The following is an 11855-nucleotide window of genomic DNA, read 5'->3' as shown; positions in this document are numbered from 1 at the left end:
TTTACATCCATTCTATCTTTTCTAAATCTATATCCAAGCCATTGACTTCGACGTAGTGTTGTAAGCGGGCCATGATTGAAGTACCATTCCATTCTTCAGTCCCAGCTTTTCGAAGTGGCATTCCAAGCTTCTCTATGATGCATCCACTTGCAACGTTACCAAATGCTCCCGCTATCATCCAGTCTTTGTGCGATAAGTATAATGCTGTTATGAATGCACCGCAGAACGAATTGCCGCCTCCAGTGACATCCACCACCTTACTTTGATCTGTATGATAGGCTTTCAACATGAACAGTTCGCCTCTAGTCCGAATGTAGCAACCCAAAGCCCCACACCTGATCACAACGCCCCCATGTTTAGGAGAGAATTGAATGAACTTCTCTGCCAACTTGCTAATACCTTCCTCTGTATGCGGCACTTCCACACCTAGAAACCTTGCTGCCTCTTCCAAATTTGGGCTGAAGACATCTACTTTATGTAGAATGTTTGCCAACGCTTCGAAGTTCTCGGGCACACAAATATCGGGAAAGGGTTCAAAGATATACAATGGCTTATCTGTCTCTGTGTTTCTCAACTTCTCGTGAAAACAGTCTATTATCTGTTCACAGCGATCTACAGCACAGCACATATGGAATGTCTTCAGGTAAATCAAGTTGCCAGTTTCCACAATGTCGTGGTGTTCAATGCGTTTCTTGGGTGTCTTGTAAACAAATGAACGAAAACCATCCTCTTGATAGACATTAGCTCCTCGTGTGGTCAAGCGATTTTTGTTCTCACGAAAGATCGGACCGGCGTCCCACGCATTGATTTCGTCCTCGACATCCTGAGGAAAGTCTGTGCCTTTGTCTATAATCCCTGCTACCCTCGCACCAAGCCGAGGTCCGCTTGCAATTCTAGCACCAACTATAGCGTACGAGGCCCCTCCACCGACGATGTCATGCTCAGAAGGCCTGTTCCATGAGTCTGGATATATGTTATCATCTATTATGAAGAGGCCTAAGGTGGTACAAATGGGAGGCTCTGCTGAAGGCATGCAATATACTGTGAGGTTGTACCTGAGTCTCAGTGATGTGTAGGCTTCAAAGCGAGAACTATGGAGACTCCTTGTCTGGCTCGACGCTGGTCGCAACTCTGATTGTATTAACCTGACCTAAAATAATTCCTTCAATTAGGGACGTAATATTGACATCACATCACGCTTACGTCATTATTGTGATTTTCAACGTACAGTTCCTTGAGCGGGAAAGAACTGACTTGGGCGATATTTTATGCACCACTAGGCTTTTTTGAAGAAAACTTCAGTCTCCTAACTTTTGACAATCAATCTGATCTTTGAAGAGTCAAAAAATCATAGTCATTTCCCTCCCTTAGATCGACATTTTCAGCGTTTACTCTATTTTTGTTTTTATGACCTCCAAAATTCTACACACCTTCTTTATGTTGTGATGAGTATTCTTGTGCTTGAATCACAGGTGAGAAAATACTGACAGCTGAGTACGCTTGAATCGCATTTTGGTATTAATGACAAGTATTCTTAAATGCAACATTCCATCAAGCGCGCCCGCTTGGCCAAGTGGTAAGGCGCCTCACTCGTAATGAGGCGATCGTCGGTTCGAATCCGACAGTGGGCACGTTTTTTTTTTTGCAATTAATCATTCTGTACGCCTTTTGTTTTTACTCCTCTCGATTGAATACTACACTTTTATAGCGAGACCAGCATTATTAGACTTAATTAATTTACATGATTATGAACGTGAAACCTTCGATGGTGGTGGTGGTGGTGGTGTGGCCTCAGCGACCTCCCCGAATTGCACGTCGGACGCTTTCGATTTATCTAGTTCCTCATTCATGAAGCTTGTGAGGTCAATGTTTGCACTTGGATTAGTGTGTTTTTTCTTTCTAGCGGATTTTGGTGGGGCAGGGGCCAGTGGGGGGCCAAGCGGTTGCGCCGTAGGAAGGGAAGGAGGAGGCCCTTTGGCTCTGTACTTTGCTGACTTAAAGACCGTGGGTGTTGTTGTTCAGTTGATTCTTGTTGTAGTTTGTATGAATAGTCGGCGTCGTTTTCGAAGATCAAATCATCAATTGGCTCCATATTGTCAAATTTCCCAACAACCCCTGGTATGCGGTGAAGCCAACCGTAACCCACATCGCAACCCAAGATACCTTTAACTGTACCCTTTGACCACTCGCGTGATAAGTGCACTGTCACAGGGCGTAATACGTCATAATCGTGGTTGTACACGTATAGCTGGATTGGAATTTTGTCTTTTTGCTGCAATGCGCTGTGATGATTGTAGTAGCTCAAGATTGTCTGTGAAAGTAATCTTTCTCCTCCATTGGATAATAAACCCTTGCCATTGCCGTCGCTCTCGAAGCAGGAATCACAACCAATGATGTAATCAGACTGGGGAACAAGCTTTGCTTCAAAAGCAGGCGAATTTGGATGAGTATTGAGGATACGCCAGACGTAAGTGGCATTCTTTAAATGCTCCGATTGAACTGTGAGGCCAATTTGTTGGAAGTTGTTGAGGTAAGCCTTTTCGTCTGCACCTGTGTCTGCCTTCAATTCACTGTGAAATTCGTCAAGAGGGATTCGGATCTGGCGAATCACGCCACCTTTAGCACTCCAGACATCGAACTCCACTGTTCTAGGCCCGTTGTTATGGGCAATATTCTCTAGCTCCTGGGCTAAAACGTCCCAATCTATTACGCCCACCTCCGGAGACACTGAGCCATAGTTGAGAGCGCCATCGTCTTTAATGCCGTACCCGGACTGCTGAGGGTATTTCATGGGCAACTCGTTCGTGTTAATCCTCACGATGTAGTCAAACCAGGCCTCGAGACCAAGCTTGTGGGCTCTGGAATGGGGTATAACCTTCAACACTCTAAGACCAAAGCCATTGTTGTTGATTTTAAGGGTCTCTTTGAAATAGGCATCATCAGACTGATGATGCAGAAGATTTGATCCGTCTAAGCGATCCACTAAACGTCGGGCGAAAGAGAACATGAGGTCTGAAGCTTTTCAGAGGTGAGCGTCTTCAAGATCTCAAGCGGTGTCGTTGTAGATTCTATTGTGCAGTCTGAGACATTTGAAACTACCAGCCAAAGGTAAATGAACCTCTTGATTCCTTGATATAGAGGCTAATTGACCTTGACTGATCTGATTCAATTCATTTCTCAGTCTACTCTCTAGTGCCATAGTCAAGATTCAAAATGTCCACATGTTGACTCACCCTACACATTTCGCACTGTATATGTCAGATAAGCTGTGAAGACGGTATTCCATCACTATGTCTTCTTCCACCAAAATAGTCGTTGTTGGAGCTGGGGTTGTTGGTCTCACCACCGCTCTCGAGCTCAAAAGAGCCAAACCAAATTACGATGTTACCATTGCTGCAGCGCACTTGCCAGGTGACTTGAGCTTGGCTTACGCCTCCCCTTACGCTGGAGCCAATTGGCAGTCCTTTGCAACAAAGGACGCTACAAAGCTACAAGAATTGGACAGACTTGGATACTTCGAGTTCCAGCGCCTTGCAGATGATCCACGATCTGGTGTGTGGCGTTGCCCAAATGCCAACTACTATACCCAATTGGCGGTTGCGAGTGTGCAAGGTCAAACAGAGGCGTTTCACCACTGGTTTGGTGATATCGCCAAGGAGAGAGTATTGCAAAATAACGAGCTTCTTCCTGGTACCGCATACGGTACTGAATACGATGGTGTGGTGATCTCAGTTCCAATTTACTTAAACTATTTGCTACAGACTTGTCTTGAGCTCGGAATTGCTTTGCGGCGAGTCAGCTTTATTACTGACATTGAAGAAGCGCTCTCCCTTCACGCTTCTGGCGAGAAAGCGGACTTGGTGATAAATTGTGCTGGTCTCATAGCTTACCGTATCAATGGAGTGAATGATCTGAGGAGAAACTACCCTGTGAAGGGCCAAACGATTCTTGTGAGGAACAACTTGAGCAAGGTGATTTGTGTCGATGGATTTGAAGAGCCAAATGAAATGCTATATATGTTTCCTCGGAAGGAAGGAGGAACAATCATAGGGGGGAGCTTCATTCAAGAAAACTACGATACTCAAGAAGACAAACCACTCTCGACAAGGCTTTCGAAACGAGCTGTCGCATTTGCACCAGAGCTTATTGATCCTTCCCGAGGAAACCCAAATTACTTGGATGTAGTTCAAGTCAACGTTGGTCTTCGGCCATTCAGGGACGGTGGCATGAGAATCGAGATCGATGGAAGGCGCAAATGGCTAATCCACAACTACGGCGCCGGCAGCGGTGGATACCAGGGAAGCTACGGTTTTGCTAGGAAGGTTGTCGAGTTAGCAAAACAATTGCGAGAACAATCCAAGCTTTAACAAGTGCATTAAACAACATTTATAATACAATGGTATGAACAAATTGGATGAGCGAGTGCTCAATAGGTTCAGCAGACCAGATTAATGACACAAGAATTGAAAAAGCATATTGAAACCCCTCTTGGCACCCTCCTTGGCGTACTTCTTCTGATGCTCTTTGTTGGTTTGCGTGTTGAGAAACTCCCTGACCTTACCCTGCTTTCCTGAGAGGGGGGTAGGCTCATCTGAGTACTTCTCGGTATGAACTTGGATATCGTCGTACCCATGCTGAATTTTGAACGGGCCTGGATTAGCAGGCTCCTCGGGAATGCTGATTGACATCTCGAAGTCGAAAGAGATAATGTACTAATGGAGAGACCCGCTCTGCAAGGCTCTTATATAAAGCCTCTGGTCGGGTTGCTACTCTTCACAGGCCACCTCTGTGTACAGGCAAGATGATGTTTGCTATAGTAGATAACGCCCAATTGCTTATATTCAGTGCGTGCTGAACTCGCAGTGCTTGTGACAGCTTTGCAGCGAGACTTTTTCTGGATTATACGTGAATTCTATGAAGAGAACATTCATGGCTATGCAAGACTCTGTAAAAGCAATACTTTGTAAGCTCTAGGGGTATACTTGAAAAAGGCGTATTGAGATTTGCATTACTGACGAAGCATTGATGATTGCAGAAAAATTTGTTTTAGCGTAAGATCTCAATTCTGTTCTCTTCTGGGACAATAGCACACACGAGGTGCAAAATGCAGCGACTGCACAGAGTATAGAGATAGCGTTTCTTAAATCTTTTGAAAAATCCCGACAACATGATTTTGGTTCAATTTCGATGAAGTGAAATCGAAGATGTTTTATGAACTTTCGATCATATTTGCATTTTCGGTGTTTTAAGTCAGATTCCTGAGCGGCCTTCTTTTTAGAAATGGCCAACGGTTGCAAAATTTTGCCAAATCCTTCATTCATGCTGTTGAAAGGAAAAATTAAAAATACATATATAAAAAGCGAAGTGTGAAGATTCCAACAAGGCTGAACCCCTTGATCGAACTTGACAGCTCTCACTTGTTGCTATTCGTAAACTCATCCTGATGACTGTTGCAGAGTGGTGATAACTTTTCTGTACCATTCACACCTATTTTATTATTGATTTCATGAATGGTGGTTGCTACAAACCTATAACAAAGAAGCTGTTACAGTTGAAATTTGAGTTCTACGATGTCATCGAAAAAGGCTGCAAAGACACCATTTGGTTGCAAACTCGAGTCTTATATATGCACTCACCCACCATCTTGCGAAATTGTCTCTTGCCATGTGTCTAATTCACCATTTTCCGAGGTCGCCAACTTGTAGGCCAACTTTCACAGCAGACTTTCTGCATTTGCTGTTGAAGCATCTCATCAAAGTCTTCCCCATATCATTCAACCACTGGATGCTGTCTTTCGCACCCGTGCACCACCGCTCTTTAGCACTCGTAAAATTTTCGAAAGGGTAGAACACTTCATTAGAGTAGACAGCTGAAGCACTACACTTTCAATCAGCGAGTCCCCGGTCTCTTCTCATCTAAAACCTCACCGCATAATGAGAGCATCCTCGGTTCTAGGATTTCAGCAGACAGCGGCAGCCAGCTTGAGAAGACCTTGGCAAACCTTTAGGGATGGTCAGATATGGTACGGTAACACCAAGTCAGGGTCCAAAAGACATCCATTGTACACAAAACTGGGCAATAAAAATTTTTACAAAGGCACTCGCTCGTCTGGTATTGGCTCATTGACGAAACATGCTAAGTATGTTGTCAACTGGGATAAGGTGAGAACGTACGTTGTTCCAACGGATTTGGCCACCACTGATCTCAAGCCCTTGGTTTCTAAAGATGTACCAGAAATCATGCAAAAGACCCCCGGTTACCCAGACAGTTTCAAAAACCCCGAGCTCGCTTGGAATAGCATAAAGGACTTCATCGAACATGGAGAGAACTATTTTGATGTTGATTTAGAAAAGAGCAACTACTTGGAGGAATATGTCAACCCCAAGCTTGCCAAACAAGCAGTTGAACAGAATAATGTCATTGTCAAGGATTAAAGGACTGTGCCTCGCTACAAGGTCGAATTCTTTCTCAGCGGCCGCGACGCCTCCAATATATAATGTACATAGCGCCTCGTCACGACTTCTAATGAAAAGTATTACAAAGATTACCTTCTGATATAAGAATATCACTTATTTATTATCTCGTATCCCCAACAGTCAATGGTCTTTGGAGGAATACTCTGCACCCATACACCATTCGGATATGTATTTTCAGAGAGACGCGCCTGTCTCTCAATACCGCCGTCTGAATTGAACCATGTCTACATATTTGACTAGCTCCCAAAAAGCGATGTCTGAGACACCTGCAACATCTCCGTTTACACAAGAGCCATCTCCAGTTCACACAGATGCACAAGTGCCGACAAGCTCTGAGGATGCCACGATGACAGACGCTCCCCAAGATGCGACTCAGAAGAACAGCGATGCTCTCGATCTAGAGGATGAAGAAATGCCCGAAATAGATGATGCTGTGATGTCGTTGCCGCTCTCAAAAATTAGAAGAATCTTCAAGATGGACCCTGATTATTACCTGGCTTCTCAGGGAGCCGTCTTCGCGACTGGAGCTGCTACGGAGTTATTCGTTCAGCATTTCATGGAACACGCTGCAATGATGGCTAAGATGGAAAAAAGAAAGAAGATTCAGTACAAAGACCTAAGTACAGTGGTATCCACGCAAGACTCTTTACATTTTTTGAGTGATACCGTGCCAAAGACACAACCTGTGGGACAAGCAATGAAGGAAAGGAAAATCAACTTACAAGATGAAGATCAGAGGAAGCATGCCGATCTTCTCGGAACAGATGACAATGTTGCATCTGAAAACGCAGCTGAGCCAGTAGACACATCCTCTACTGTTTTGACCAAAGGTCAGCAGACCTTGCCCTTCGAACCTGCCAAAAAGCCTGCTACTATCAAAAAGGCCGTAATACATGATTTGATGAGTACAGATGACGATCAAAACAATAGTCCAATTGTTATTGAAGACTAATTTCTGCGTTACAAAGATTTAGCCGTATGTTCTACTGACCCAAAAAGCGTTCTTGACGCCTCTGCTCAATTGAAAGCGAGTCTCATCAGTACCTGATTTTATGCACCACTGAACCATAGCCAATGCAGCTTGATGAGGGATCTGTCGTTCGTACTGGCTCAATCCCGTTAGTAAAAGCTCCGCATAGGAGCCTATAATGGTGGGTGTCACGGTTGATACTTCGATGTCCATTGATTCATGCGATTGGCGAGAGCTTGAAAACAATCGATTATGTTTTCGAAGGTACTCCCAGGTATCAAGGAATCTGCGACTCATGAACGCGTTGTGTCTTGCATCCTCTTGAAAAACACGTATCGCAAACTTCAATGCCGATTCGACAAGTTGAGGTTGATGCGTGGCCACGCCGTATTCCCATTCCGAAATAGTTTGTGTGCCTGCAATGATAGACAATATGATCGGCCAGAACTCAGCCAACACAGGCATCAACTTTTCATAATTAGACGCAACGATACCGTAAGCATCTTTGAATAATTTTAAGATAATCAAGCGAAGTTTTATAGATGGATGTGTGAGCAATTGCAAACCATACATGAATATTTGAAGGACAATTTTATAGGAATCTTCTGGAATGGGAGAGGGCCAAATGCGGTCTTCTTCGGGCAGGAGACTGGTGCCCTCATCATCGCTATCGTCATCTGAATCCGGTGCTTGATCGCCAAAAGGAATGCCTGGTTTTCTCTTGAAATACTCCTTTTGAGGATCATAATCTGTGAAGGGATCTGTTTGCTTATTTTTCTCGTCTATAAGGTCGAGAAACTCATCTCTATTTGTTATACCCCAAGGTCGAAATCGGCGTACGGGTGTACTCAGGATGATCTTATTGCGGTCATTGAGTTCCTTCGCATACTTTTTTTTCATTAAAGCAACGACTTCTTCAAAAATGATGAAAAAATTTTCCATCAAGACAGAATATCCGTGAAACGCGTCAACAACGAGAAATATCTCACTCAATACATCCCTTAATTGATTGCTATTGACCAAGTCATCGCCAGATATCTTCAATACCACCAACAAAATGCCGGGTAGAGATGGAGTCAAGCCACTACTTACTGAGAGGGATATGCTTATTTTGTCCATCAAGTAATCGGCATTTTGATTGATAAGTCTTGCCACAGAGCCTCCGTAATGCTCGAGTGCGATGGCGTTTAAGGAGCTTTTTGCCATCCTATGAATCATATGATCTGATGGATAGGTTAAGGCTTGCAATAATGTATAAAGATGATCCATTAAAACATCTCTTTGAAAATCTTCTTTGCTTAACATCTTCGAGAGCGATCCAAGGGTTTGGATACTCATTGCATATTTGAGGTCGCTCAGGCTAAGTAAATGTGATGTGGATGCTTTAACTGCTTGGAGCTTGTTTTCTGGATCATCCTCAAGTGCATCTTGGGCCAGGTCGAGGATGATGTATGCTGCCTCGGCCGCATTGTCATCGTTTTCAACGTCATCGTCGAACACATTCACAAAGGTGCTTATGTCTTTCAAGCCATTTCGCTTGATCAAATGCTGAAGGAGAATATTGGATATCCAGAGAAATACTCCCATGCCTTGCTCAGCATCGGACTCCATTGATTCAACTTTGCTCAACAACATTTCTATAATTGGCAATACCTTGCTTGACCTTCCCACATATACCAAAAATTCGTGTAAAGAATCCTCAGCTTTGTGTGAGAAAGATCCTTCGAAGAGGTATATAGGGTCGTGCCTAAGGCCATCCACCAGTTTGTCGAGGGACTTTGATAGCAAAACTAGATCAGAACTATTAGATGTTCTCTGCTTAATACGACCTGCTCTCACTTTGGTGACACTTTTAGCATTGATATGCAGCGGAAGAATGATTGAGTCGAGTTTGTTCAGCTCTTCGCCAATGGAGTTCTCATCAATCGTATCAAGTTCTTTCAACTTGGAGCTTGCCTCACCTACTGTTGTACGATTGTAATGAAATCTGTCGGTGATGCCTCTAAACAACGTCGATAATGCCATCATCTTTCGCTCAAGTTGATCATTTTCTTGCGCGTGTAGACGTCGAACCAACTCGCTTAATATGTGGAGATGGAATCGCAACGCGACTAGCGTGAGTTCCAATTTTTCATCATCAGCACTAATAAGAGCTCGATCAAGATGGTTTGAGATTATATCATCTGCCTTCTTTTCCAACAAATCCTTGAAATGAGACAAATAAGTGCGGTCGTTAAGAAGAAGTAAAGCACTTCCTTTGTCATGATATTCATCAGCATTGTATAAATCACTGTTTCCTATGCAGCTTATGAGCAATGGGATTATATCTGTAAAGATTGGAATTATGTCTTGAAAAAGTGCTCGTGAGCAATTCATCGTGACATCCTCTATGAATGCAAAAAAGGAGTTTTGGAGACTCTTGTGGAGCCGCACCTTATCTTTTATACTGCTTGTTATTAAAGAGTATTTGAAAAGTGTTATAAGGGCAATTTTGAGCTGCTTAGAAGTTGCGGCGTGCCATGCTTTGGTTCTATGAGAGGTCGTATCGGTACCGGTTGCTATCTTGACACTATGAATGGCAGCGTTCGGTGTGCTTTGGTCCTCAAAAAAATCTCGTAGCGAGCTAATCGAGCTGAAATCTTCAGTACTTTCCATAAATTCGGCCCTCAAATCTGAATCTGAGAATACCTTGACTATGGATGCTTTCAATAAATCAAGGACCTGCTTAAGAGTTTCGATATGCAAGTTCTTTGACATGATGACAAAATTTATAACCTTGGAGACAATTCCTGGGAAGACGAACGAAGCTTGCTCAGCACTGGTCCGCGTAGAGTATAACCAATTAAGACTTCGAAGTATATCAACAGCTACTGCATTTCCGTCTTGCTCCAAGGGCAGCGGAATGCTAGTCAATATGTCAAGCAAAATAGTCGTTATGTCGCCTAGTAGGCTCAATCGCTTCTTATCCTCTTTGGCGTAGTACGTTCTCGGGAAGCAGTGAATGAGATGTGTAAGACAATATGTTGCCTCCTGCTTGAACTCTAAGCTTCTGTCTTTCAATGGGGTATCAAAAGAACTCTGTTCAAGTCCACCGCATAGGTAGACTATGACTGGAGATAGCTGATCGAGCAAAGCTTCGTTTATCTCGTGCAGCCACGAATGCAATAGAAGGAATCCAATGACATGTAGAACGTGCTTCGTCGCATCGATACTCAATGACTTTTGCTTAAGCAATCCCGTTATTGGAAAAAATACGTAGTCTGCCAATTTTGGGGCTAGTCTATATTGGTCTTGCGAATGCTCTCGATGCTGATCCAAGTGACTGCAAAGTGTTGCAAGATCGTGTACTAAGGCATTCAATGCATTTTCAAAGTCGTCTGACTCAAGTGTTGCAATCCTCGATATTTCAACACATGTAGGCTTTATCAATGAAAAGAGCTCCAGTGATATTCGACGCTCATCTGCCATCCTTGAGACATGCAACTTCTGTGAATGCTTCCACAATACCTACAAATGATGGATTCTGTGTGGTTACCTGCAGGAACCTTAGTTTTCGTGCATCGAGAAGGTTATTGATAGTGAGATGAGAGTAGGTTTACCCATCTAAATAGCTAAACGAGAGCTGGCGAGAGTTGATTTTTTTCTCTGCAAGTTAAAGATATTCGTGGTTATTTTGTGCCTTTTTGTCCCCTACTTCTATCGACTACAGGTATAAACTGCTTTTTTTGAACGGTGTCCTCTTGCCAGGGAGAACTTACTGATTTTCATCCCGCTGAGTTATTACTTAACTTTGTATATGATTCCAACAGCATGCCCAGTCAACCCACTCAAGAGGACCATTCTTGTATCTTCCACTGCCATGTTGAGTATAGCAGTCTTATGCAGTATACCCACCTTCTACTCTTGACTTAATTCCTGCTTAATTTCTGCTTGCTGGAGCAACATTGCTGTCCTATCGGGGTATACGTATTCAAAGACTTCTACTGTTATCCTTAAGGATTAACAATCTATTAGCCTACTGTCTAACTATTAATATACATGTCATCCCCCACCTCTAGTACTGGACCTCTGTTGTTTCCTGCATGTAACCCAGTTCTTCTTCATGCCAATGCGATCACGTGCGATAAAGAGTCTACCGTGCAGTGTTTGCAACACGAGTTCTCTGCACTCTGGAACACATTATGAACCATCGATGGTCCTGCAGACATGTCCATAGAGCCACTATCAGAAACAGAAATATGCTTAAAGCAACATGTATAGAACTATGCTCTCTCATCTAAACTAATTGAGATTTATGAACGGATACAATAGACCATTTATTAATGTTTACGTATTAAGAGACGTTTCCATTTTCGATAGCCGTACCCTCACCCTATGGTGCTTCCTTAATGGTTCGACCAAGCTTGACG

The 11855-nt window shown here is 43.4% G+C and overlaps 7 protein-coding genes and 1 non-coding gene across 8 annotated transcripts; 4 read left to right on the top strand and 4 right to left on the bottom strand. All coding sequences in view use genetic code 12, as the record gives it.

Moving 5' to 3' along the window:
* Window position 1: 1 nt before the first annotated feature.
* MAK32 (Mak32p) lies at window positions 2-1033 on the bottom strand (the record flags this gene model as incomplete). Its single annotated transcript, XM_029036740.2, has 1 exon — window positions 2-1033. The coding sequence occupies one exon, from the start codon at window positions 1031-1033 to the stop codon at window positions 2-4; it is 1032 nt and encodes a 343-aa protein (XP_028888837.2).
* Window positions 1034-1559: 526 nt separating this feature from the next.
* Window positions 1560-1631, top strand: CJI96_0004486. Its single transcript has one exon. It is a non-coding gene; the product is annotated as a tRNA-Thr (tRNA).
* A 215-nt stretch (window positions 1632-1846) lies between these two features.
* Window positions 1847-3007, bottom strand: CJI96_0004485 (uncharacterized protein; the record flags this gene model as incomplete). The annotated part of the gene is made up of 1 exon (XM_029036739.2): window positions 1847-3007. One exon carries the CDS (start codon window positions 3005-3007, stop codon window positions 1847-1849), a length of 1161 nt encoding a protein of 386 aa, XP_028888836.2.
* A 283-nt stretch (window positions 3008-3290) lies between these two features.
* DAO1 (Dao1p) lies at window positions 3291-4367 on the top strand (the record flags this gene model as incomplete). The annotated part of the gene is made up of 1 exon (XM_029036738.2): window positions 3291-4367. The coding sequence occupies one exon, from the start codon at window positions 3291-3293 to the stop codon at window positions 4365-4367; it is 1077 nt and encodes a 358-aa protein (XP_028888835.2).
* Window positions 4368-4448: 81 nt separating this feature from the next.
* On the bottom strand, window positions 4449-4688 carry CJI96_0004483 (uncharacterized protein; the record flags this gene model as incomplete). The annotated part of the gene is made up of 1 exon (XM_029036737.2): window positions 4449-4688. The coding sequence occupies one exon, from the start codon at window positions 4686-4688 to the stop codon at window positions 4449-4451; it is 240 nt and encodes a 79-aa protein (XP_028888834.2).
* A 1245-nt stretch (window positions 4689-5933) lies between these two features.
* MRPL27 (mitochondrial 54S ribosomal protein mL41) lies at window positions 5934-6434 on the top strand (the record flags this gene model as incomplete). The annotated part of the gene is made up of 1 exon (XM_029036736.2): window positions 5934-6434. One exon carries the CDS (start codon window positions 5934-5936, stop codon window positions 6432-6434), a length of 501 nt encoding a protein of 166 aa, XP_028888833.1.
* A 295-nt stretch (window positions 6435-6729) lies between these two features.
* Window positions 6730-7428, top strand: HFL1 (DNA polymerase epsilon noncatalytic subunit; the record flags this gene model as incomplete). The annotated part of the gene is made up of 1 exon (XM_029036735.2): window positions 6730-7428. The coding sequence occupies one exon, from the start codon at window positions 6730-6732 to the stop codon at window positions 7426-7428; it is 699 nt and encodes a 232-aa protein (XP_028888832.2).
* An 18-nt stretch (window positions 7429-7446) lies between these two features.
* On the bottom strand, window positions 7447-10914 carry CJI96_0004480 (uncharacterized protein; the record flags this gene model as incomplete). The annotated part of the gene is made up of 1 exon (XM_029036734.2): window positions 7447-10914. The coding sequence occupies one exon, from the start codon at window positions 10912-10914 to the stop codon at window positions 7447-7449; it is 3468 nt and encodes a 1155-aa protein (XP_028888831.2).
* Between the last annotated feature and the right edge of the window lie 941 nt (window positions 10915-11855).

Source organism: Candidozyma auris, chromosome 5 (assembly GCF_003013715.1).
Source record: "Candidozyma auris chromosome 5, complete sequence".
NCBI lineage: Eukaryota > Fungi > Ascomycota > Pichiomycetes > Serinales > Metschnikowiaceae > Candidozyma > Candidozyma auris.
This window is presented reverse-complemented; position numbering and strand designations above follow the sequence as displayed.